The sequence below is a fragment of the Girardinichthys multiradiatus genome, chromosome X (genome assembly GCF_021462225.1).
Source record: "Girardinichthys multiradiatus isolate DD_20200921_A chromosome X, DD_fGirMul_XY1, whole genome shotgun sequence".
In the NCBI taxonomy this organism is placed as follows: Eukaryota; Metazoa; Chordata; class Actinopteri; order Cyprinodontiformes; family Goodeidae; genus Girardinichthys; species Girardinichthys multiradiatus.
Window position 1 is genome coordinate 20,845,528 of NC_061817.1, and position 26,886 is coordinate 20,872,413.

General features: G+C 40.1%; 1 protein-coding gene across 1 annotated transcript in view; it reads left to right on the forward strand.

The window, feature by feature from the left end:
• LOC124862693 (delphilin-like) overlaps positions 1–26,886 on the forward strand; it is a 50,809-nt gene that overhangs the window by 13,183 nt on the left and 10,740 nt on the right. Inside the window, exons 5-14 of the mRNA XM_047356754.1 lie at positions 8,351–8,629; positions 10,043–10,128; positions 10,259–10,328; positions 10,792–11,088; positions 11,832–11,983; positions 12,145–12,312; positions 14,088–14,194; positions 14,293–14,440; positions 14,591–14,919; positions 15,664–17,979. Of these exons, the coding sequence (XP_047212710.1) occupies positions 8,351–8,629; positions 10,043–10,128; positions 10,259–10,328; positions 10,792–11,088; positions 11,832–11,983; positions 12,145–12,312; positions 14,088–14,194; positions 14,293–14,440; positions 14,591–14,919; positions 15,664–17,979 (3,952 nt within the window). The remainder of the gene's footprint in view (positions 1–8,350; positions 8,630–10,042; positions 10,129–10,258; positions 10,329–10,791; positions 11,089–11,831; positions 11,984–12,144; positions 12,313–14,087; positions 14,195–14,292; positions 14,441–14,590; positions 14,920–15,663; positions 17,980–26,886) is intronic.

Here is a 26,886-nt window from a genome sequence, read left to right on the forward strand (position 1 = left end):
CTGCTCCTGTCACTGTATCTCTGTCTTATTTTCTCGCTGTCTCCTCCTCGTATTAATGGATTCCAGTCTTTCACCATCTTCCCCTCAATCACTGTCACTTCCCGTGACAGTCTTCAGTGACACGCTCTGCACAGAGCTGTGAAAGCTCTCCCGCCAACCTCTGCAGGAGGTCTCATATCAAAACAAGTTATGTGTGTTAAACAGCTTATATCAAGTTTAACTTCTTGTTTTTAGTGTCTCGTAAGGCCCTGACCAGCTGGGCCACGCTGTGCTCCGTCTGCCGCTGCCTCCCACAGGATGTTTTCTATTTTTGAGCAGCCTACTTCTTTGAATAAATTCTCTTTTAGGTTTCTGAGTCACTCACTGGTGTCAATTCTTAAACTGTGGATGAGCTCAAAGGTCATTGATGGTCAGATCCACACGGTTGGAGTATGTGCAGAGGCATTAGAGGAAAACCTGAAAGAATGATGAGGTCTTTTACTATAGTTTCATAACCTTGTGGTGAATTTCATGAAAATAGGATGAAGTAAATGCTTTAGTCTGACATTGTTTCTATATGTGATGTAGTGTTGATAAGGTATTATGAACATTATCAAAGTTCATAAATAAATCAGTTTCATATTCTCTCAAAAAACTGTAGAACTGATGATTTCCTTCCCTTCCACAAAAACAATTTCCTTAAAATAATTAAAGAAACAAGGAGATTTTTGTATATGTCTCAGATTAAGATTTATTTCTCATCAATCAAAAAAATAGCTAAACTTCTATTAATGATAAAAGGAAACACCACTGGATTGATGATGAACACATCCAGGGCATTGAGCTGGGAGGGGGGACAAGGCAAAACCTGCAGGAACCTTACACAAAATTTGACAATATAGAAACATGTATGATGCGAACAGATTTATCATTTATTACAACTGAATCTCTAGAGGGCGATCAGTCTTGAATCCGACATGGGTAAGCAATGCTATGTGATGGGAGTACTGGTTCTTTGTTATTCTCTTTCTGAGTCAGAACCCATCTCAGTTAAAGGTAGTCAGAGATCTCGGGGAAGAAGATATCAGAAGGACTTATCACCCAATCAGAAGAGTACTTGGGGAAACGTGTTGGTTAGACAGTCAATAACAACAACTGAGTCTACTATTTTTTAACCACTTTCTTTAGACTCTCGTAGATGCCATCTGCTTTGGACAAGAAGTTGTTATGACTATATCTAAACGTTTGTAGAGGAAAGCAGTTTTTGCTTTAGATGATGAAATCTGTGTTATCGTGTACGCTAAACTGGCTTGAAGGATATAGCCAATGCATGCCACATGCTTGGTTTTCCCTTCTGATAATGTTAAATGTGGTTGCATACAATAGAAAATGTGACTTAAGATTTGGCAGAGAGAGAGAAAGCTTTCAAAGCTCCTGTATGTCTGCTTGGGAATGTTACTGATTCCTGCATGGATCCAGTCATTGTGCTGACCTGCCTATAAATTCCGCAGGGACTCCTTTCTCTTTTTCACTTCTTTTGTCTCTCCCTCCCCACTTCTGTTCATCTCATTCCTTCCTTCCTCCTTTAAGGGGCTGGAAGATTTGTCACTTACTACCTCTGCCTGCCGAATGATGGACAACCTAATGAGGAGGATTATCTTTGAGCTGTTAGCGAGAGGATCGGCCCTTGTTGATTCTGACCCTTACCTTTCTGTTCGAAAGCTTAAAAATGGGACAGCGTAAAAAGAGCTGCCCCAAACGTGAATGTGGACAAAATTTGAAGATGCTGCATGAGGATGTTTTGGAAGTGTGACTGGATGTAAACTAGAGCCACTCTTCTGGTTTTCTCCCTCCCTGAGTCCCACCATCCCCTCTTTCTTCATTTGGCTGCTCTCCAAGCCTGCAGCGAGTGCTTTTGAGATCCAGGACACCTTCCCACTTCTCCTTTGCCTCTTCTTCTTCCTTTGTCCGGGAGAGTTGTTCCAACTACATGGAGAGTCTCTGGGATACAGAAGAGGCATTTGCATTGCTCAACTAAATTCAAGCATTTCCTCATAGCCCTGAGGAGCCATGGGAAGGGATAGGAGCCTTTCTAGACACTTTAGGTACGACGGCTTTACTTTGATCTAAGCAATGTTGACTGTGCTTTTTTTGGTTTGTTATGGGGTGTATTTGAGGTAGCCGAGCACTATTATGCTACTGCATTTATCAAGGCATATTTTGAAGATACATTTTACACTTTGTTTGTATTCAAAAGTATTTGTTTCAAAATTAGCAAGAAGAAAACTTTGCCATTCTAGCAAAAATTATTAACCCTTCTATTTTGTAAGATTTTACATAAATCCACTCCTTAGAATTTACTTCTTTGTGCCTTATAATGTGCTTTGCATTTGCAAACTCATGCTTGGCCCAGCTGTCAAACTGGCTGATCAGAAGTGGGTCTGCTAATAATTGGTTGTGCAATGAGTTTCCCAGCTGATTGCAGTTGTCATTCATCCCTCTGTGCATCGTGTCCTTGATCCACCCCTCCCACAGACCCAATTATAGACTCCTCTCGGCCTCCTTATAATTTAGGGCATCCCGAAGCCTACATCCAACTTTAGTGAGAGAAAATGCTAAAGTTTAAATTTATATTTTTTCATACTATATTAATCCATATTAATACCTGCAAGTAAGTTTCCTTAGTTTAATTATTAGCAACCCTGCTTTCATTTCTTTGTACGACCCCCTTTTTGCCAGTAGAACATTTCACAAGGTTGGAACTTAGAGGAATCTTTTGCATTTCCCATTCACAAAAATCTTCTATACTCTTTAGAGCCGTGGTTCCTCTCCTATGATCTTTTCTCTTCAATTCATTCAACAGGTTTTCAACAGAATTTAGGTCTGGGGGCGTAGATTACCGTAGAAGAAGATTGAGCTTGTGTCTGGTAAACCCATATTGATTTGTTCATGAATTTTGGATTGTTATTGTCCTCCTGCCGGGAGAGTTCACCAGATCTTCTTTTAATATTTCCTGGTATTTTAAAGAGTTCATGATGTGATGCTCTCTAACAAGGTTCATCTGGTTCTTCAGAAGAGAAACAGGCCCACAGCATCACAGATCCTCCATTGTACTTTAAGTTTTGTACACATTTATCCTTTATTTCACACTGAATCCACCTGGGTCGTTTGTTCCCAGCAAGTTCAGCCTTAGTCTAATCTGATCAAGACACACAGTAGCATTTGGCAAACTCCATGTGTTTACGTTTGTGATGGTAGGACAGAAATGGCTTTTTTGTGGTTCCCATATGACCGGTTGCAGAATATCTAATGGTTGGTAATCTAATGTCTAGTAGTTGCATACTTGGGTCTTTTTCACAGAGCTTTTTGAGTCAAACTTATCTTCCAGGAAACAGGGATTCATAATTTAGTAAAAATTTAAAAAGTAACTCAGAAATTTCATTGTAAGCTTATTTAAAACAATTATTTCTTAACATGAAATTTCCTCCCCCCAACTGAATGAATGTAATCAAATTACAGGCTGTTTTTTTTTCATTTTTCTGAGTGAGAAAGTGCCACTTGTCTATAACATGATTTTTTGAAGGCTTTTAATATCTTTACCAAGGGTGCCAATAATTCTAGAGAGTGCGGTAAAAACATCACAAAAGTAGAAGGAGTTAGAGAAAGCTGGTAAACTAGCTCATAAACACATAACAGCTTTATCCAATGTTCTGGTGTCACTTCTAGTCTTAGATTTTGTGTGTCAACTTGATTATTCGTTTAAAATCAGGATGGTTAGTATTTAAAATAATCCACTACAAGCGCTCCTTTAAGAAACCAGAACACTTTAGATGGTCTCGGATGTATTTTGCATGATAAGTGGCGACATGTTTTTTGTTTCAATTTATTTTAAGTCGTCTTGCTTGCTGCACACATTGGCATTTTTGATGCTTGTTAAAGAAGATAATGAAAGCATGATAATAGTAAAATATGAAACTAGGCATTATAATTTGTTGTTGCGACAATTAAACATTTTTATCAGAGAAGGTACTCGTAATACAAAGTCCATGTGCTACCAGATGCCCCTCTTATGTTCCCCTTCGTCAAATGACTGTACACAACATAGGACTAAGATTCAGTGTTAGAGGCAGGAGGAAGAAATGAAATCCCCCATTAAATGACCTCATTCAGTTTATTTCTGCTGTCCATCATTTTAACCAAGCAGCCACAGTGATGTGAATGCTTTTCAGGAAAGTTATATGGCCTACATAAACTGTAAACTATGGACGACGCAGATTCATTTCTGATAGTTACATGACCCTGGCCTAGAAAGAGCTCTAGTTCTCTGCTGTTTCTCTTTGTGCTCTCATGGCTCCTTCAGATTGTGCAGCTTGTGTCCCTTCATCTGTCTGTCACTGAGATTAAGACGACTTCCTCTTGTTACATAAAAACAGGTCATGAAGACAGTGGTGCGACAGATGACTACCCCATCGGGGGAAGTGTTGACGGTTTTCCTGCAAGAATGCACAAAACACTTAATCACTGTCACCTACTTATACACCATTTCCCTTGGTTTGTGATTTACAAGGTTTTGTTGCAATGCAACAGAGAGCATTATCCTGAAATTATCAAACAGCACATACTGTAGATTACATTATATGTTTTTTTTGGATGCTGTATGTTGTTATAGTAAGCACGTCTGCTGCTGAGTGAGGCTATCAGGAAAACGTAGATGCCAGTCAGCTAGCAAAAAATAATCCTGTGAATCAACAGTTATTTGAGGATTCCCTCAATTGTGTTTGACGTCGTAGGCCTGCAGACTGAGACAAAGGGTGGAAGTAGACAACTGTTGCTGCCAAACAATATGTTTTTATATGATTATAGCATGAATGTTTTGCACTTATTGGAATGAAGCCTTAAAAGAATAAAATCAAGCTTTTGGAAGTTTTACTTTTGCAAATGTGGTAGAGATGTTGAAAAAAACTGATAAAACATGCAATAAGTGATTTATTCCTGAAATTAAGATGATTTGAATGTAAAGTGGATCTTAAAATTGTATACACCCCCGTTAAAATGCAAGGTTTTTGCGGTGTAAAAAAACTTGACAGTGCTAAATAATTTTAAAACTGTTTCCACATATAATGTGACATTTATCCTGTACAATTCAACTGAAAGTTTTAATATGTTGATGTTTGGTCAATACTGTCTGATATCCTGGATAAGAACCTTAATTCAATCTATTCAATCTAAAGAATAGTAACCCCACAGCATGATCATGCCATCACCGTGTTTCACAGCGGGAGGTATTATTTTGGTGATATTTACTGTTGTTTTTGTGTCAAGCAGATTTTTGGAATTGGTGCTCAAATCTGTTTAGAACAATGACATTTGTGGTTGAAAAGACGTAAGAATCCTTTTTCAAGTTTCGTACATCTGCTCAATATAAACTGTGTTCTTAAATGTCATGACATTTTTTTATGGTCTGTTTATGCCTATTTGCTTAAATCTCTTCTGGCAGACAACACGGTTTGTGTTGATAAAATACCTAATGAGGCTTTATTCTGATTTCTCTTTAACATCAATAATATAATATGATATAAGAACAGCATTATAAACAATTTTTCTAGTCCTGCTGACATGAGTGGTCATTAATTAATTAGCACTCACAGCGTGGCTATCCCTTTAGTTTAGCAGTCTTACAAAAGGTAAAAAAAATATTTAACTAACCAGTAATAAAGCATTGGGATCTTGCAAACATAGAACCCAGACAGTTCATCGTGCAGCAGAAAAAAAATCCATTTCAACACCATGGTTTAAATGAAAAGTTGTGTCTGGATTTATCTGCTGTTTTGGCAATGAAACAACTTAGCTGTAGTTTCTCAATGACTTCACCGAAAGATCTTAAAGGGGGGATATATGCTTTTAAATCCTTCCTTTTCACACTTAAATCATTCAGTTGTTGTCTATATAAAGTGAAAATGCAATGCTTTGGTCTGAACTCCTTGTTATTGTACCCCTGTTCTGTGGTGTGTCTGAGAGCAACTCGTTTTGGTGCCGTCCCTTTAAATGCTATTGAGGCACTACACAACCCGCCCGCCCCTTCCAAGTCAAAGAGCGTCCAACTGCACCCCGTTTGGCCATTTTTGTAGTTTGATAGCAGAGATACAATTATCTAGCAGCACAGAAACAAGACACAAACGGCAAAAATAACACAAAACTGTAACAATACTATTCAAAACACTCAGTACGGTTCTGTCCTCAAGGAGCTAAAAGCAGTACACAGCATTAACATGACCAGAAGGCACAATGCTACTGCTATCAAAACAATGGCTAGGACGTCATATCAACACACAGAAATTCATGTCTAAAATAAAGTTTGTTGTCATTTTGGCATTCATTGCAGCTTACCATTTTGCTGCGTTCGTTGTTTTCAAAGATTTATAGAGCTAATCCCTTAATCAGATGAAGTCTTTCAGCAAATCCTTCTTGATACTGGCAGAGATTGCTGAAAGCACTCTTCCTTGCGCAAACGAAGATAAATTTCCATGGAAACTAAAATTTAACCAGGCACTTTGAGAAGGTTCTTAAGCTGGGGGACAGTGTAATGATATGTGTGGGTAATTAACCCAACAACCGAACATTTAGACTTATCTACTTGCAGCTTCAGCGTATTTGAGCTTAGACTACAAAATCACAGCTAGAAATAATAATAGTGGACACGAATTGTTTAGCCGGACATCCGTGATCTTGTTTAGTAGTTACGCAGCAAATAATGTGAAGTCATAGTTTAAAAACGTAATAGATAATAGACAAAACTCAACAGATTAAAAGATATGACTCAAACAGAATATCAAGATATCTACGCTGAGATTTCCAGATGGCTACAAATATTTCCAAGTGCAGCATCTTCTACAGACAGAGGTTGAAAGCTCTAAATGATGAAACAGCAATTTTACTTTTCAGCCTTCTAGGTATCCGCTTTAAGTCTTGCTCTCTCTCACTCTGTTACAGCAAGACTTTGAACATTTTTGTAGTCCATCTGACTTCCTTGTAAACACCCCACTGATGCTAAAAATACCTAACTTTTTTTCCACTCAGTGACAACGTCCACACTGAAGAGTTTTGTTATCAGTGTTTTCACAAATCAGACAAAGGTCAGATTTTTTAATTTTAGGATGGTTACGGTACAGAGACGATTATTTAATTCATCACAAAGTTATCAAATATACATCTAAACTGATATTTACGTCACTGATGAACCTGAATAATGAGTTGTGCTGTGTATAATGGAGGCACACTGGAAATGGTGCATTCTGCGAAACTAAAAGCTTATTTTCCTCCTCCTGCACAACGGAAGCACCCAAGAGACACAAAGACACAGACAGAAGACAGAGCCATGCTGATGATTGAGGCAGCACCATTTTTCAGGTGGGATGAGAAGGAATGTATGCAGAGATAAAAAGAACAAGTAAGGAGTGTTTGCCCTTCTTGAATAAAAAAACACACATGCCCTGTAACTCTTTTCATCATTCTTTATCTATGGCTCATGTCAGATGTTTTGTTATATGCTGTTAATGCTCTTACAGATATTTGGTCAAGGAAAACACACATGCAGCAGACACCTGAGCTACGAGGAAGTTTAATGGAAGCAGACTTCACTGGCAGATGTCAGCCTTGACCTTGGATCCCTATGCTTTGAATAGCTTTTTTTTTTCTATTTCAGCTGTTGGGAGATGATGAATTGTCATCCAGGGAGGAAATCATCATAAAAGTGGTCTGATGATTCCTTTGTTAAGTTTTTTTTTCTGTGGAAATAATTAGTTGCAAACTCCTCTTATCTCTTTGCATTTTAGGCTTCATTTTTTTAATCAACATAAATGGCCTTAACTGCATAGGAAATATATGAGATGGCTCGTGGAAGCATCAAATATCAGAGAATAAAACACACTCTTATTGGTTCAGTTATTAGTTTTCTTTGCTTTAAGAGGAGCCAAATGTTGGATAATAAGAGTAGGAAAAACAACTTTGGGGTGAGTGGAGTGCTTTCTCCCAGAGATAACTCTTACACTGAGCTCCCTCCTTTTCGTTTATTGGCTGTGAGCTGTCACTGATTCTGAGCACTCTTATCTACAGCTGCTGTGATCTCACTACAGAGCTCATCTCCCGCAAGCATAGGCACTCTTATTAAATTGTTGGACCAGTTTCATTTACGTGTTTCTGTTCTCCCATAAAGCAAATGGAGTGGTCTGCTTCTCACGGAGGCCCGGAGAGATTTGGATGCAATAACTTGGACTCTAGATGGGATTTGTGCTGAAATTATAACATGTTGTGAGCTGTTTAAGCTTTTCTAGTCAGTTTGTGATTGTTTGTGTGGTTCCACCATGTTTGCCAGGATCTTCATTCCCAAAAAGCACCGGGAGCGTTTCGACGAGGTGGTTTCTCAAAGCCTGATGAGCAGGCTGAAGGGCCGCAGCTTTAGCGACCCCAGCCGTAGCCACCTCCGCCGCAGCCGTAGCGAGGACCACCCCGAGCGTCTCCTTGTCTCCACACGGGCCAGTTCGGTACCACGCACCCACGCAGAGGAAGGCGTGGTGCCCCCTGCCAGAGGCATGCGCAAGACTACCTCCCTCATAGCTGGCCATTCGAGTTGTACCACCACCACCAACTGCAGGTCTGTAACAAGTGACAATTTGGGCTTTTTGTGGCAATCAGTGAAGGAGGAAAGTCTGGCTACCCAATTACAAAAAAGACAACATTATTGCTTCAGGCGAGGTTGGTTTGGATAGCTTTTTTCTATTTATAAATGAAATCATTAATTGAAATCTGCTTTTTGTATTAGCTCAAGCTATCTTTGTCTGATATTAAAATTTGTTTGATGATCTGAAACATTTAAGAGTGATAACTAAGCTAATTATAAAGTGCAAAAAGTTAAAAACTAGAGCCTGTTGCGATAACACGTGCCTTTTTAGCAAACCATCAGTGTTCTCCTGCACTTCTTTTCAATCATGATGGTCCAAATATCATATTCATCACTGCATAGAAAGTAGACTTCTGGACACATTCAAAAATATATATTTTTAACCTCCATCTAAACATCCTGTTACCCTCTGTTGAAAAACCGCCTCAGTGAAATCTTTTATCTAAGGCTTTGGCATTGTTAGGTTTTATTGAACTCTTAAGAGATATACTGTCTATATTTAGTAGTAGTATTCATGGCGGATATAACATAAAATGTGTTTGTTTTAAAAAAGGGATAAAACAAAACAAATAGATCATATATCGTCACATCCAAGCTTATGAGGTCATGACAAAAAAAATAGGACACGCAACAATTACAGCAACCAATTAAATCAGTTTTGTTTTGTTTTTTGCCTTAACTTAGATTAATTTAATAAAAACATTTAATTCAGAGGTGCCCAAAGTTGGTGTCCTGAATGTTGTAGATGCTCCGCTGTTTCAGCACACGTGATTTCTATCTATGGCTGATTTACAGGCTTTTGCTGAACTGTTAAAGCCGGGAAAAATCTCAAACATGCAGGACACGGGCCCTTGAGGACCGGCTTTGGGCATCTCTGATTTAAATGTTTTTATTAAATTAACCTAAGTTTAGACAAAAAAAGAAAAATCAAAACAAAGCTATAAAGCAAAACCATGTTAAGTTAAGATGTATCAGTAAATCAGTTGTGTATGGTATGGATGTTTATAAAAGAGTAAATGTGCAAGTGGTGTATAGTTTTAAACAAACAAGCCAAAACTAAGCAAAACCAAAGACATGACAGCCTTGGGTGTGGGGAGCAGCCACATTTAAATAGACAGGGAACATTGGACTCAGGTGTTCTCAGTCTACAGCTGATTCCAAACCACTCTCATTTCACCAGAAAGAATGCCAACAACAGGCAAATACAAATAGATTTTAATCTAAAGCATTTCAGTTTCTTGATTCTCTAGTGACACATTACAGACAACATAGTAACGCTGTCAGTCTATAACATCATAATATAAGATGACCTTGAGTCTTGATTTTTTTTATTTCTTGCATCTGAAGGCCTCGGTTATTAATCTAACCTGAAATCTGTCTCTGCAGGACAGTCAGAGTTTGTAAGGGCAACATGAGTTTTGGCTTCACTCTTAGAGGCCACGCGCCAGTATGGATTGACTCCGTGATCCCTGGTAGGTTTTAGTGTTGTAGTTTTTTTTACACTTCAATAACAGTTAACAGAACTTGGTGACACATTCATGAAGCTACACATCTGTTGAGCAATGAGAAATCTTACCCCTGGTATGTTGCTTTGCTCTGCAGGAAGCCCTGCAGACAAGGCAGGTTTAAAACCTGGAGATCGGATTCTGTTTCTGAATGGGCTGGACATGAGGTAAGGTTCCTGCTTCCCTTAATTTAATAGATATTATCCTTATGCACAAGCAGCCTATTGTATATGAACAAGTTTCTCTTAATAATAACAGAAAAGATCAAGTGCATTAAATACCTAAACATGTAGTGTGACTGTCGAAGATTTTCTGTTCGCAGGTCTTACACTTGCCACACTACATATTCCCATTTGTGTCTAAAAATAGCTCGACTTTTAAGACAAGAGATGAAAAGAACGTAGATAAAAGAATGTAGAAGTGTTTGTCTTCTGAGAGAACAGTGCATGTCAGTACTGGGTTGCTATTTCAAGCATAAATAAAGCAGAATAATCTGCTACTTCTTCAGTGAACTGTGTTTTTTTTTTTTTTTTCCAGTTTTCTATGAAACTGTTCAAATCCACACAATTCTAAAGCAATTTCTTAATGTTTCTATCTATGTTGTTTTGTGTACAATGTCCTGGTCTACAGGACCTCTTCTCATGAAAAAGTTGTGTCCATGCTCCAAGGAAGCGGAGCCATGCCCACCCTGGTTGTAGAGGAAGGTCCGCCTACTTTTCCTCTGGCCGAGCAGGACCTCCCCGGGGGTGGCGCTCCCACTGAGCGTGCACGCTCTCCAGTGCTCAGCTCCCTGCAGTGGGTGGCTGACATCCTGCCTCCCAGCATCAGGGTCCAGGGGCGTACTTTTGGACAACAGCTGGAACATCTCCTGACCATCCAGGAGAGGTATACCATCTGCAAGGCTTTGGAGAACTTCTTCCAACACAGGTGAGCTGAAAGTGCGAGGAAATTGTGAGTGGAGAGAGGAAGAGTGGGAGGTATTTACACAAATAGAGTTTTAGTGTATAAGTGATCCAAAACGATAAATAAACTTATTTTTAAATGTTGTCATGGAAGATTCAATTGAATTGACTTTGTAAAGTGCCTTGAGACAACATGTGAATTCATGCTATATAAATTAACTGAATTGAATGTTTTTAACAAATATTTTGGTTTTTCCAGTTTTTCCTTTCAGATGTTCAGATGTTCAGATTTTAGTAATTTTTCACTTTTTTGGTTTTCTGTAATGTTTGCTGAATAATTTTCTTTATTTTCAATTTATTTTCTTTACAGTTGGAAAGATTTATAATTTACTATTGGAAGTCAGCCCACACATCTTATTTAGTACTTATTATTTTTACATTGTATTTAATTTGGTCTTTCATGTCTTTATTTTAAAGATTTAACTAAAAACACTTTATAGGCCACTCTGTTGTCTTACATGATAAAAATAATTCTACAAATCAAAAGTTAGGACATATTAATTAATTTGGAATAACGCAGGGAATTCTAATGCCAAAATTAAGAAAATTTGTATATTTGTGATATTTGTTCTGTATATCTTCGCTCACATCTGGAGGGTAGTCCCAACACTTAAGCTGAACTTTCCTTATTTTCCTCTTAATCAGTGTGACCTCTAATTGGACAGCCAGGTGATCTCTGTCTTGCTGCCTGTGTTTCCATGGTGACAGGAATGTTGACACGCTGATTGTGGATGTGTTCCCGGTGCTTGATACTCCGGCCAAACAGGTCATCTGGCAGTTTGTTTACCAGCTGCTGACCTATGAAGAACAGGAACACTGCCAGAACAAAATTTCACGATTTCTTGGATATAAAGCACCAGGTTTGTGCACATGTATCATAACATATACTGGTTATTTGACTCATGAAGACTGTCATGAGAATGTGATGGGGATCTTGAGGTAAATCAGTGGTTTACTGAGCTGCTGCGACCCTTCACACTTTGTTTCCTCTTCCTCTGCATGACCTGTATGTGTGTTTCAGTTCCACCACCTCCTCCTCCTCCTCCCCCTCCTCCTCCGGAGCCCGAGTCTGCTGCCCCTGAGCCCCACCGCCGTAGCAGCTCCATGAGGGTGACAGGGACCACATACAGAAGTAGTGTTAGGGGACGTAGCTCTGATGACCTGGTCATTGGCACACACTTGGGCATGGGTACTGAAATTCTATATCTCTGCATCAGGAGCAAAACTAACAATGAAACCACTTAAGCAGTGTCAGGTGTCTTCACTGTCATCATCTTTGTTAACACAATTGCACACACCCATGTGTAAAATGCCAGGTTTTTGTGACGTTAATGAAATTGAGAAAAGTCATTTAAAAACTTTTATCATCACTAATGTAATGTATATCATCAACAATTCAACTTTAAAACTAATTTCTTAAGGGCAACAGAAGCAAAAACCTAAAAGGTACATTAACCTGGTTGCTAAGTGTACACAACCCTTAACTAATGTTTTTGTTGAAACACCTTTTAATTTATTTTAAGCATTCAGTCTTCTTTGGTAGGAGTCTGTCTATGTGTCACATCTTGACATAGCATATTAGCCAACTCTTCTGTGCAAAAGATTCTTCTTCTTCTGTGAAGGTCATGGTGATCAGATTCAGGAGATCATTGAAATGCTTCTTCCACTGCCAACAACATTTTCAACGTTGGTCAGCAATTCCCCTGCCAAATCAAACAAAGCTAGGGATTGCACCTGCTGACATTACATCATCAAGTCCTGAATCATTTTTTTCTGCAGCTTGACGACTTCTGGCACCATTGGTGTCCACCAGTGAGTCCTCTGATTGCCATCATGAAATGCACCAATGACCTGTAGCCCACAACTCCTGGAAGACATCCTCAATAGAGGTCCTGAAGATGGCCTATTCTGATTCAATGTGAAACTTACCTGAAAGTCTCCTGTACGTGTGAATTAAAGATCTTTTGAATGGCATCCTCTACTAGACATACCCTGTTCACCCTCACCACTTCTGTAGGTTTCCCAAGTCTGACTGGCAAACTTCTCTGCCACTGAACGCAATTTACTACCAGGTGGTGATCAGCTGACAGCTGACTTAACACTGTGGTTCAGATGATAGCACTACAAAATTGATTAACAACCTTTGGCTCGAAATTGGCTGCAACCAAGCAAACATATGGACTACCTTAAGCTTGAAACATGGTTTTATTAAAGACATTCCATTCCAAGCATACAGATTCAGTGACAGAATACTGTCTCCGTCACCTACCACCCACCACATGGCTCATATGGCAACAGACTTTGACTTGCAGGTAGTGGTTCAACATGGATGTGACCTGTTGCCTTTCTGGGTTGAGCCTGGTCATGCCCTTGTAACCAATGATTAACCACCAGGTGCTCACTGGTAATCTCTGCCTCCTTGGCTTACACACCTAGCTCCAAGAGTGTTCCCTGGTCTCTGTAGTCCAGATGAGGTTCGCCAGTTGATATGGTCTCCCTTCAGCTCTGAATTTCTTTGTAGGACCTTAACCGTGAGACAGGTTTGCCATGGGAGATCCTACCAGGGGGTGAAACGTAGCCCCCAGGATCAAAGGATCAAAGAGGTACTAAAAGCCCTTCTCCACCTTGAGATAATGATTGTACAAAGAGGGCTAAAAGATGCAGCTGAGCAAATGGAAGAAATTCTTATTAAGGCACCTGATCTACATTTCAGGACGATCAGAGTCACTGAATCTGTTGGCAGATGTGAACTTAAGAAAACTGAATGCTCATTTTTGTTTTAGTCTATGGTTACCATTGTTTTCAGTTGAACTTTCCATGTTGTCAGAATTGTTTCAGCTAAAACTGGGACGCGGTCACCTAGAGTGTGTTGCTGAAATGGTTACACCAAAGTTTGCACATTCAGCCATATTACCAGGAGATGTGGGTTGCATTAAAGGTATTCTAATAAGTTTATTAACATAGGCGTCCGTGGAGAGCCAGGACAGGAGACTGGTATGAGGTTGGCCCCAGGAGAAAGACAGTCAGGAGACGGAACATCTCTTCCTGAGACTCCCAACAACCTCACCAATGCATGTACCAATGCCAGGTTTTATTCTAGAATATACACTGTTTACAGTTCATTGAAAAAGTCTCACTCCAGTTTCTTTGTATGTTTCCCCTATAAAAGCTGTCAGCTGTGTACGCTGAGCTGGAAAATATGTACTCCGCTAAGAGGTCCAAGTCATTGAAGAGTCGTCCTCCTCCTGCTCCTGAGAGTTTGCTGGACCTGGAACCTTTATCCTGCACAGGGTCTCCTACAAGGAATGCTAACACAGGTAGCCACAATTTACACTGAATGAGTATTTGTAATTTGGTCCAAGAGAAGATAGAATAATTTATCAAAGTAGCTATTATCTGAATCCAATAAAGCCAACATAGCTTAAGTTTAACTCTGTGTCTATATGAATAACTATACTTTGTCTCAGGGGCCCACAAAAGCTCCTCGCCCCATTCCTCATGGCCAGACCCTCTTCCCAGTCCCCCCTCAGCCGAGTTCTACCCACCCGGCTTGACAAACCAGAACAGTGGGGAGTCTAACCCCTACATAAGCCTGGACAGCCCCCCTCCCTCACCTCTCGAACAAGACTTTCCGTCCAGTCCACCTGTTTACCGCAGCAACAAACGGCGGTACACCTTCTCCAAACCTCCGCGTTCAGAAGACACAGATCGCTTTCTGGATGCGCTGAGCGAGCAGCTGGGACAGAGGGTGGCGATTGTCGATGATTTCCTGAACCCTGACAATGACTACGAAGAGGTAGAGTCAACACAGGTTACAGGAAGGACTTTCTCTGTAAATGGAAGTTAATCTTGTTCCTTAATAAATCAGTTATCAATAAATGATGAAATGCTTAACTTACCAGTTATCTCTCAACTAATCTCAGATTTGTCTCCAGATTAAAATTAGGGCAGAACTCCTTTACCCACAAATGTACAGAATAAGCAGAGCAGACTGTTGAACAATGAAATAAATTGATAAATAATTTTTCAAATTTATAGTTAAAATTTTGTTAAAATTATAAAGAAATGCAAAGTATTTTCATTAGTGTTCAATTATTTAAATCTGATTTGATAATAGTACTTTTATTGACAAAAAGAACATGATTTCTTCACTATTTTTAGTTACTAGTTTTATAGGATTTTAGGTCGATATTCTCTCTTTACATTAAAATGAAACTACGGTAAAAATTACTATTCTTTTGTCTGTAAGTGAACAAACTTACGAAATCGAAGGAAGAAATCGCCACACATTTCTAGTGGTCCATGTTTAATGACTCAGATTACTAAGGATGCATTACTTTATTTATAGACCTTTTAATGTGTATTTTTAGAGAATGTTCAACTTAATCATAAACCTGAATCAGAATCAGAAGGGGAATATCGTTGGTGCAATTACGTAGTGAACAGTTAACAGTTGCCAGTTCAGTTTAATATCTCAAGTTTTCCACAATTCCACTCTGACATTAAAGATCTAATGGCGTGTACTTGGTGTTAATGTCAGGATGTTGTGCAGATGGGCTTCCCAGATGAGGACGATGAAGATAATGAAGACGAGCTTGGTGTGGACGAGGAAGAAAATGGAGGATTCTTAGCTCCAGAGCTAAGCAGCCCAAGTGATGTCCAAAGCAGCAGTGGTGAAGAGAATGCCTCATCCCTCACATACTCCTCTTCCTCTGATCACATTCCTCCTCCCCCTATGACACCACCTCCACCCCCACCTGTTCAGTTCAACGACCCACCACCTCCTCCTCCGGCACCCCCACAGAGTCCACCTCAACACCAGCTACAGCAGGAATCTAATAGCTACACTCCTGAGCACATGCCAAGGGCATACGTGCCAATCCGTCGGAAATCTGGCCCCCCTCCACCACCACCTCCACGCAGTAATCCACCACCAAAACGCCACTCCTTGCATAAAGTCCTCCCTACAAGAGACGATCTACAGGTCCAAGCCACCTTACAGGAGCTTAAAGCATTCCAGGAGAGACAACAAGCTTACGAGGAGAGGCAAGCATATGAGGAGCAAAAAGCCTACGAGGAGCAACAGCTTTATCAGGAACAACAGGCCTTTAAGGAGAAAATTTTCAAAGAGAGACAAGCTTATGAAGAGCAGAAGGCTTACGAGGAGCAAAAAATGTACGAAGAGCAACAAGCCTACCAAGACAGACAAGCCTATGAACAGCAACAAGCTTACCAGGAACAAAAAGCACACAAGCAGCATCAAGGCTACAAAGAACAGAAGGCGCTTCAAGAGCTACACGCCTACCAGGAGCAAAAAGCCTATGAGGAGCGTAGAGTTTACGAGGAACGCCAAGCATATCAAGAGATGCAGCAGATCTACCAGAGCCACCAGTCTATGCCTGCTCAGCCAACACAACAGAAGGCCCATTCACCTCTTCCTCTCCAACAACCGCACCAGTCCTTGCCTCCGCTCCCCTCCCAAGAGACCACGCATCAACATGCTAACCACCCTCTTTATATGATGCGACAAGTACAGCAGCAGCAACTGGCCCACCAGAGTCACCACCACAGACGCTTGTCTCGTTCAGCGCCTCCACCACATCAGCCATCACCCCACCAGCAAGTCCGCCCCAGGCAGCAAGGTCAGTTTGCAGAGGGAATCTACCAAAGTCATCAAGGCATAAGACCCCAACCCCACCATTCATCAACGGAGATACTCCACCAAGGTCCGGTACATCATTCCTCCACTGAGATGCTCCATCAGCTGTCCCAATCCCAAGCCCACCACTCATCAACTGACATGCTCCTGCAAATGCAGCAGGTCCAAGCTCACTACTCGTCATCAGAAATGCTTCACCAAATGCACAAAGGCAAGGCCCATCACTCCTCAACTGAGCTTTTACAGCAATCTCACCAAATGCAGCAAATGCAGCCTCACCACTCCTCAACCGAACTTCTCCATCAGGCTTCCCAGATGCACCGAGGCCAAACCCACCATTCATCAAGTGAGCTCCTCCATAAGATCTATCAACCCAAGCCCCATCACTCATCTACAGAACTTCTTCATCAAGCCACTCAAATGCACCAACCCAAGGCCCATCACTCCTCCACGGAACTTCTGCATGAAATTCAGCAAGAACCTGCCTCTCTCCCGGTCCAGTTTACGCGTGAGAGCCAATCGCATCAGAGTCGCAGGAGTGTTAAAGGTCATCATCAGACAGATATGTCATTGCAGGGAAGACACAAAGACCAGCAGATCCAACAAATGCACCAACCCCAGCCCACCAAACCTTCTCCCCAAAGACCCCATTCCATCCAGCAGACTCACCACCATTCCAGTTCACCTCAGATCCACCACATCCACCACATGACCCCACAGCCGCCTCCTCCCCAGAGCTACCAACATCAAATTCAAGTCATCCATCCTCCTCAGCAGCCCCACAGGCCACAGCCGCTTCTTTCCACCTTTCAACCCCTTCAGCCTCACCAGCCCACCCTCTCCACCTTCCAGCCTCTGCCCCAGCTCCACCAATCACAGCATCAGGTCCAGTCCGCCACCCAAACTGGTCGTCCACAGTCACAGCCCTCACATCACCTTCTGCAGTCCCAACAACAGCATCAAGCCCAGGCTCACAACAAGCAATCTCACAACCAGAGTCAGCCACAGTCCCTTCCTCACTCCATATCTGATCCCACAGAGCTTCTGGGACCACCTCCTCCTCCACCCCTCCCACCCCCATGCTCCCCTCCACCACTGCCAAGACCCAGTCTGTCCCGAATGGACTCACATCACATGAGTGTCAAGAGGCTCCGATGGGAGCAGGTGGAGAATTCAGAGGGGACCATATGGGGACAGGTACATTTGTGTGTCTGTGTGGTTGTGTGTGTGTGTGTGTGTGTGTGTGTGTGTGTGTGTGTGTGTGTATGTATATACAGTATGTACACTCACCGGCCACTTCATTAGGTACACCTTGCTAGTACCAGGTTGGACCCCCTTTTGCCTTCAGAACTGCCTTAATCCTTCGTGGCATAGATTCAACAAGGTACTGGAGACATTCCTCAGAGAGTTTGATCCATATTGACATGACAGCATCACACACATGCTGCAGATTTGTCAGCTGCACATCCATGATGTGAATCTCCCGTTCAACCACATCCCAAAGGTGCTTTATTGGATTGAGATCTGGTGACTGTGGAGGCCATTAGAGTACAGTGAACTCATTGTCATGTTGTGGAATTTTCTTATCAAAGTGGGTAAAAGTTGACTCATAACAAGAGAAAATCCGGACTTTGTCTTTATAAGTTTTATTCAAAGGCATTCAGCGTTTGAAGACCCTGACACTGAGGTTAGTCAGTGAAACAGAGCCCCGATCAACATTTACACACAGTATTTATACCAGAACATGACAGTGTTATCTCAACTGCAAAGAGTCTGTGTTTTATGACCCAAACCCTTCTTGAGTTCAAAGGTGACAAGGTTATCTAGGAACAGACCTAACTGCCCTTCCTGACATTGTCCTAAAAGATGGGTCTGAACCATAAAACTTCTGATAATGGCTTTTACAGCTTCTTCCTCTAACACAGATGTTCTGAGGAGTAAGATAAAAAAGGTCATACACTGTGGAATGCTTACTGCAAGACTTTCCATCACATTCCCTCCTTCTGATTACAAGATAATCACAACTAAAGGAAAATTCTTCAAAACCATCACCCCTCTCAGCTAACAGATAATCCAAAGCCATTCTAGTTTGCAAACTCTTAGTTCTGATAGCCTGCTGCTCCGTAGTTAGAACAGTGAAACCTTCCTCAGATAAAGCTGTAAGATTAAAAGTTAACACAAAGGGATCAGGAGCCAAAGATCCTGAAATAGTAGAAGGATCAGTTCTGATAGGACATGACTCAAATTTATGTCTGTTGATTAAAGCACATAAAACAGATATAATAGCTTCGCAACCTACTGTCTTCCCAAGGAAATAAGGTGTACTTTCCTCCTGTGTAATACAAATATCTGGATCTTTAATCGGATTTCTAATACCCCAAATTCTATAAAGAGTTCCTGTAGACGCACACGTTAAATTAATCTCACTAGAAAATCTACTAACATTTCTGCTTTCTCTTACACTATAATTCCTCACAGTTTTGATGCATCAGTTGCCACAAACATTATCAGCATGATCATAGTAGTCAGAAAAGTGATGAATCTCTCTTCGAATCCGCTGATGAGTATTATTAGTCAGATTAACCACACATTGTCTTTGCTGTACCTTTCCCAAAATGAACACAAGAGTTATAACAATACTTGCAATACCAATCATTAGCATCAGAACAGACCATCTTCCATATAGCTGCATCGTGACCTTGTAGTGGAATGTCCTTTCTTCTGGTACTGAAAGCAAACAGTTTTTTCCAAAGAAAACAAATTATAAACACAACTTAAAAACTAAAAAACAAAAAATCCTGCTGGAAGTTAGGCTTCCATAGTCCAACTAAACAATGGTGGAAATGAACACATTTCAAATTTCTACCATAATGATAAATATCAAGCAATAAACATAAAAGTTAGATAAAAGCATCCGAGATTTCCTTCTCAGAGTCAGTTTCGCTGTCAAAGTGGGAGGAAAGAATTTGGCTGACCCTTGCTGTCCAGGCAAAAGAGCCCCTAGTAGCCACCAAATGTTAAGAAATTAAGGAGAATAAGCATCATGGCGCATATTTGACTGTCTTTCTTTTGCAGACGTCACCAGTCCATCATCCAGAGAAAGGTCATGTGCAATGTGTAGAGGTCTTCCCTCTCACTGTGGTGTGTGTGCAGTGAGGCAAATGACCTTATGATTTCTAACTTTCAGGCAATGCGATGGCCTTAAGTAGATTCTGAAATAACGTTGCACTGCCCAAGAGATTATTGTGCCCTTGTAAGAACAGTGTTCTTCAACCACCTCTTCAATCACTCGCCAGTGATCAGCTTACAGTTCTTTGTCTGGTGGTGGTCCGCTGTCCTCACACCTTTCAGCCGTGGATGATCCAGTTGGAAGATGACTTGTGTCCTGGAAGCCAGATGAAGCTGGAGGAGCTGGAGCTTTCCTGCAGCTTTCCTGGGTGTCTAGTAGGATCTGATATGGGCCATTCCAGCCCTGGACTTCCTGTGTTTTCTCCTAAATTTTCTGAGCAGAATCCAGTCGCCAGGAATAAAGGACTGGAGGGTGGAAGTGGCTGTTTCTGGTAATGCAGCCTTCACCGTCTGTGAAACTTGAGAAAACACAGTGGACAGGTTTTGACAGTAAAACAACATCCTATCTTCACACAAAGATGTGGAAGAAAATGATCTTGGCAATATCCCCATGTCCAAATTAGGAGACCTGCCACACAGCACTTCAAAAGGACTGAGATTTACCTGTGTCCTTTGTCTCAATCTCATATAAGTGAGAACAATAGGCAGAGCCTTCACAACACTTGGCTAATTTTCAATTCAAAGTCCCATTCTCAAACCTAAGTGCTTAACTACATGAACTTCATCAAAACATCCAACAAAATCCAAAGAATTGATCTTCTGACTTCACCTGATATACTAGCAGTGACCATCAGCTAAATATTCTGAATATCAAAAATGTGACATGATGTTTGAGGAAGGTCTGATTACAGGTCAATATTTTATAGTTTCAGAATACCCACAAAGAATTTCAAAAATGGTCTAATCTGTGGAGATATAAAATTTCACAAAAGAATCAACACCATAATTTCAGAGAGGTTTTCAGAATGTGGTCTTAGGGAGCTATGCACCATTTATATAAACAAAGTACAACGTCTCTCTCACATTGTCACTAAGTCCTCACTGGAGGTCTGAGCTACCCTTTTTCCATGAGTGCTAAAACGTTTGGAACCCCATGTTACTTTATTCTGACATTCCCCTCTTCTGGCGCAGGGTCCAACCCATGCGACAATCCAGCAAAAAGTTTAAAAAAACGTCTAGTAACCAAGATCATATTACATAGAACCAAAGAAATGAATTCTGACATAACTATGTGTCTCTATGAATTTAACGAAAAGCAACATAAAGAAAATCCAGATGTTTTTAACTGCAATTCAGTTCCATTAACAACTAAACACAAACTTTAGTTATTCAGTTCATCAATATTTCACTTAGAAATTAGTCACATATCATCCTGATTTGTCTTGTATAAAGATGAGTATTAGATTAATGGACATCTAATGTAATTCAGATGCATAAACCCTACAAATTTGAATTTAATAAATAATTCCCACCAAGTATGAAATCATAACTCAGATTCTTTATCAAAAATATATTCCTTACTTTTGACATATCTTGAACTGTCAGTTAGCTTAATGGTACCAGGGAAAACTTTCAATCTAATAAATCACCAATGATTCTGCATGCAAAACTAATTCTTCAAACTAGTTTAAACTATTTCATTAACCTTTTAATAGTAAAACACATAAATCTAAATTTTATGCTACATCCTTAATTATTATACAAAAAAAAACAACATGTTTTTAAGGCAACAATCACTACAAGCATTTTGATTCTATTGTCTCTTAAACAGTGTTAAAACTCAGGAAGGGAGGTGCTGAGCGTTACCATGACAACAAAGGCATGAACCAACCTAGTAGGTGGGCGGAGTCAGGCAGAACTAACCTCTGATTGACAGCCTATGGGCGGAACCACAGTTTCTTCATTCAAACCCATCTTAATGAACCTTAAACTACAAAACTATTAACATGCACCTACCTCAGAAACAAGCTGCTTCTTAACTCTCCTGAAAACTCAAAGTTTTAATCAATCTGGGATTTAGAAACATTATTCTAAACATGGATTATTGTTTCATGCAACATATAAACAAACATTCATTCTAATAAAACAAACACAAAACATCAAAGACAGACAAATGGCCAAATTTGAAGCTTCAAGAATTCAAAGACATTTTTAACAATCTCTTTTCAGAATATGTTTTCTCAGCCATATCTTTTAATGCTATAATTGATCAATGTTGTTATGACAATCGTCAGGATCCTTTTTTAAAAATGAGTGCACATAGTCCACAGAGATCTCAAAGTATTTAGAAGCACAGCAACAGTTTTCTCTTAAATGAATCCAAATTTACTGATGCTGAAACCTTTTGCTAATTCTTTGTACTGTAACTCTGTAATAATAATAACTACAATCCTGAGAGTTATTGTTATAATTCTCTTTTTGTTTCTCAATTTGATCGCAGCTGTATTGCAGAATTTCAAGTTAAATGCAAAGAAGTATTTTAATTTAATTCAATTCAAATTCAAAGATACTTTATTGATCCCCGAGGGGAAATTAGAAAAGTCAGCGTTGACATTTTTATGTTATACCCAAACTAAACAAAACTGCAGTGTTTGACTTAATCAGAAATTAAGATAAGAAGCTTGTCTCCAAACTGGACTTTTTCCCACATAGTGTTTCAAAAAAGAACAAACATCATTTTCTTTAATTTGGGCTATTTAAATTTTGAGAGTTGGGGAAAACTTATTACTAGAACCCCTCTTTTACAATCCAAATGCTGATAAATGTTCCAATATTTTATCTCTTAGTAATCTGAAATCACCTTGTGTACCTTTCTACTCATATGTATTCTTTTAATCTTTAAACCCTAAGAAATCAAACAAGGAGACTGGAGTTTGAGCCGACCATCCTCTTACTGTTAAGAGAGCCTTTATTTCTTTTCTTTTCCTAAAATGAAGGATTTTACTTGTCTTGATTCTGTTATAAAAATCCTAACCTTGGTTCCAAAACTAAACTCTTCAACCCCAATCTGTGTCCCCAGAGTAGAAATTTTGAGTATTATTGCATTTCAAAGCCACCAAATGACTGGAACTCATCATTGGCTTAGATCTGTTTTAATAAGTAATCAGCCTACCTTTAATTAAATATTATAATTTTATGGACCCAAAATCTATGGCTCACGGGCTTCAGGAGTCCAGGAACCACAAGTTGAGTACTACTGCATTGAACAATGATGTTAACTTTCTGCAGAGATTGAAGGATTGGCTAAATATATTATTTCTGCTTGGACCATAATCAGATTTAAAATCATTAGTTCACAGCTCCTAATTTACCTCAGATCATATTTGCTTCTAACCCAGTTCATAAGAAGCTTCAGACAAACATTATGCTAAAAAGCCAAAAACAAAACAAAACCCAGATCTGTTTTAAAATAAAGAAAAAGCATCCTTAAAAACTTGATACTGTGGTGGAAAATAACTCCACGGTTCTGAAGGCCTTTTCATGCAGAGTCTTTTAGGAAACATGAGATTAGTTTAATTTTTGTGTGGTACCACTGTCCAATCAGATTCTTTCTAAATAACCCCATTTTTCATTCTCATTTTAAAGGTTTGTTTTACCAAGGAAAATGTGTTTAACAAAACCAATTACTCTCAAAAGTTTTAAAAGTTTTTAGCTGGTGATATCTTAGAAAACAACAAGTGTTTTAATATTTCTGTGCAGCACAGAACTGATCAGGTGTCCTTTCCTTCTCCAAAGGGAGAAAAAAGGAACCTGCAGAACCAAACCTTTCATAGTTTTTGTCAGGACCTGATATAAGGTACAGTGTAAATAAACACGCTGCATGAATCAGAAGAGGAAGAAAAACCTAATATAACCTCATCCCAGCAGCTGCTGTGAAAAACAATGAATTTGTACTTTTCATAAGCGTCAGTTAACACTTGCGGACAAAAACTGCACCAAACTGTAAATACTGTGTCAGAAACTGTATGAAGACCATCTGCAGTAGAACTAAGCCTGTTTTAATGAGGTCTCTACCCATTAGATTTATGGGATACAAACTCTGACAACAGAAAATAATATCTGAAGGAGAAACCCTATCAGGTTTTACGCATGCGCTGGGTTTTAAAAATGCTCCTTCATGAGATCTGTCCTGAGAATAACATAGAAACACTTGGTTACTGCTGAGTTTTGGAGATATTGTAACTTCCTCTGCTTTTAATAACTTTTAATAACTAGAATAATTGACCCTGAATATTCCACGATGAAAGAGAACTTGTTTCTCTAAAAGAATTAACCGGAAAGTATCAAATGAGTTAAGTTATCACCCTTTTAAAGATACTTTTCTAACCCTAAAATAATATTTTAACCCGCTATATCTGTCCACGTCAAGCAAGCGTCACATGAGCAGCGGTTAATAAGCGTTCTTCATTGCAGAAAATAGGAAAAGATTTATGCAAATGTGTGTGTGTTTGTACGTTACCCCCATCAGTTTCTAAATCGCTCCAGAGTCAGACTGTCAGGCACACAGTCCTCTATCAGTCCAAAAAACAACCAGGCCCTTCCCAGGTCTGTTGGTGAGACATTCAATCATTCTTTGTCCACTTTAACTTCTCCAGGAGGGAGAAAGAAGAAACTTTGCTCCGGTTTCTCTTCTGTCCACATAAGATGCTTTCAATATAAATCCAGTGTATCACTCTTCTGGCTCTTGCAAACAGCATGGATCGTTGTCCATCTCAGTGGGTCCAGATTTCTTCTGAGTTTCGTTTTTTTTTTCTTGTAGAAAGTCACACTGCGATTTTCAACATGCAGGAAGGCAGATCTCTCTCTTTCAGGCCGTTCTGGAGAAGCGTCTCTGGTGGAGTAGCCATGGAGAAGGGCAGGTTTCTAAAATCCAGACTCAAAAACGCAGATGTTGAACTCAAATCCCATATATGTGTGTATTTGTGTGTGAGAGAGACAGAAGAAAAGTTTAGTATAGGTTCAGATTTTGGACACAGAAATATTATCAGTCAGTCAGTCAGTTGTCCCCCTGCCTGTCACTTCCTTCCACAACATGAACTATACTCCTTTCTAAAACAACTTTCTTTTCGCATCTCTAATGTCCCTTTTCACTTTTACCTTCTTTCCCGACTGATCGCAATATTTAAGACAAACTAAACTTCCTTCAGGAATGTTTTAACTCTTTAACTCCTTAATTGATGCACTCTGTGCTTTTTAATCTTTTCTTATGTTTTTTTTTTATTTTTCCATCAACTGTTTTACTTGAAACTATTTAAACTATTTAACTTATTTACACTCAAACTTCCACGCTGTGAAAACCCAAACTTATCTTCCAAATTAAAGCACATTTAACACAATCATCCCCACTTTTTCCTTTCATTATTTTATAAATCAGAGTATGAAGAAGGAGACACCCCTGATGCCTCAAGGTTCAGGAACCATTTTTTTTTTACCTGTTCAGCGGCACGTCTGCCCACTGGCTTTTCTCCTTTATGAGGTGTAGAAAATTGCTAAAAACCACCCGCAAAACCCTGTGTTCTGCTTTATCTTATTGTTACCAATGAGAACCTCCCTGCCATTCCTTTTGCAGGGTAACCGGGCCCTCAGCTGATGTCCTCCCTCTCGCAACTCTGGAACCTAATTAATAGTTAGGAGATGATGGTTAATGTGTAATAAAAAATAATATTATACATTATATCATACAGAGCAACTTCTCACCCAGATATATTTGACGACAAATAGTTCGGATCCAATCGGCCAGAAGCCGCAGGCGGGCACCAGAACTCCCCTCCGTAAAATGAACTGAGAACAACTCTCAGGCTGGCCAGGCGTCCGTGTCCCATCCTGCGGTCTCCTCTGGCACGTTAGATCCTGTTCGTGACGCTAAAATTGTTGTGGAATTTTCTTATCAAAGTGGAGAGAAGTTGACTCATAACAAGAGAAAATCCGGACTTTGTCTTTATAAGTTTTATTCAAAGGCATTCAGCATTTGAATGACTCTGTCACTGAAGTTAGTCAGTGAAACAGAGCCCCGAACGCTATTTACACACAGTATTTATACCAGAACATGACAGTGTTATCTCAACTGCAAAGAGTCTGTGTTTTATGACCCAAACCCTTCTTGAGTTCAAAGGTGACAAGGTTATCTAGGAACAGACCTAACTGCCCTTCCTGACATTGTCCTAAAAGATGGATCTGAACCATTAAACTTCTGATAATGGCTTTTACAGCTTCTTCCTCTAACACAGATGTTCTGAGGAGTGAGATAAAAAAAGGTCATACACTGTAGAATGCTTACTGCAAGAATTTCCATCACAGTCATGTTCAAGAAACCAGTCTGAGATGATTCATGCTTTTTGACATGGCACGTTATCCTGCTGGAAGTAACCATCAGAAGATGGGTACACTGTGGTCATAAAGGGATGGACATGGTCAGCATGGTAGGCTGTGGCGTTGACATGATGCTCAATTGGTACTAAGGGGCCCAAGAAAATATCCCCCACACCATTACACTACCACCAGCCTGAACCGTTGATACAAGGCAGTATGGATCCACGCCAAATTCTGACCCTACCATCCGAATGTCGCAGCAGAAATCGAGACTCTTAAGACCAGGCAATGTTTTTCCAATCTTCTATTGTCCAATTTTGGTGAGCCTGTGCGAATTGTAGCCTCAGTTTCCTGTTCTTAGCTGACAGGATTGGCACCCGGTGTGGTCTTCTACTGCTGTAGCCCATCCGCCTCAAGGTTTGACATGTTGTGCGTTCAGAGATGCTCTTCTGTGTGCCTTGGTTGTAGCGGGAGGTTATTTGAGTTACTGTTGCCTTTCTATCAGCTTGAACCAGTCTGGCCATTCTCCTCTGACCTCTGGCATCAACAAGGCATTTGTGCTGGATATTTTCTCTTTTTCGGACCGTTCTCTGTGAACCCTAGAGATGGTAGTGCGTGAAAATCCCAGTAGATCAGCAGTTTCTGAAATACTCAAACCAGCCCGTC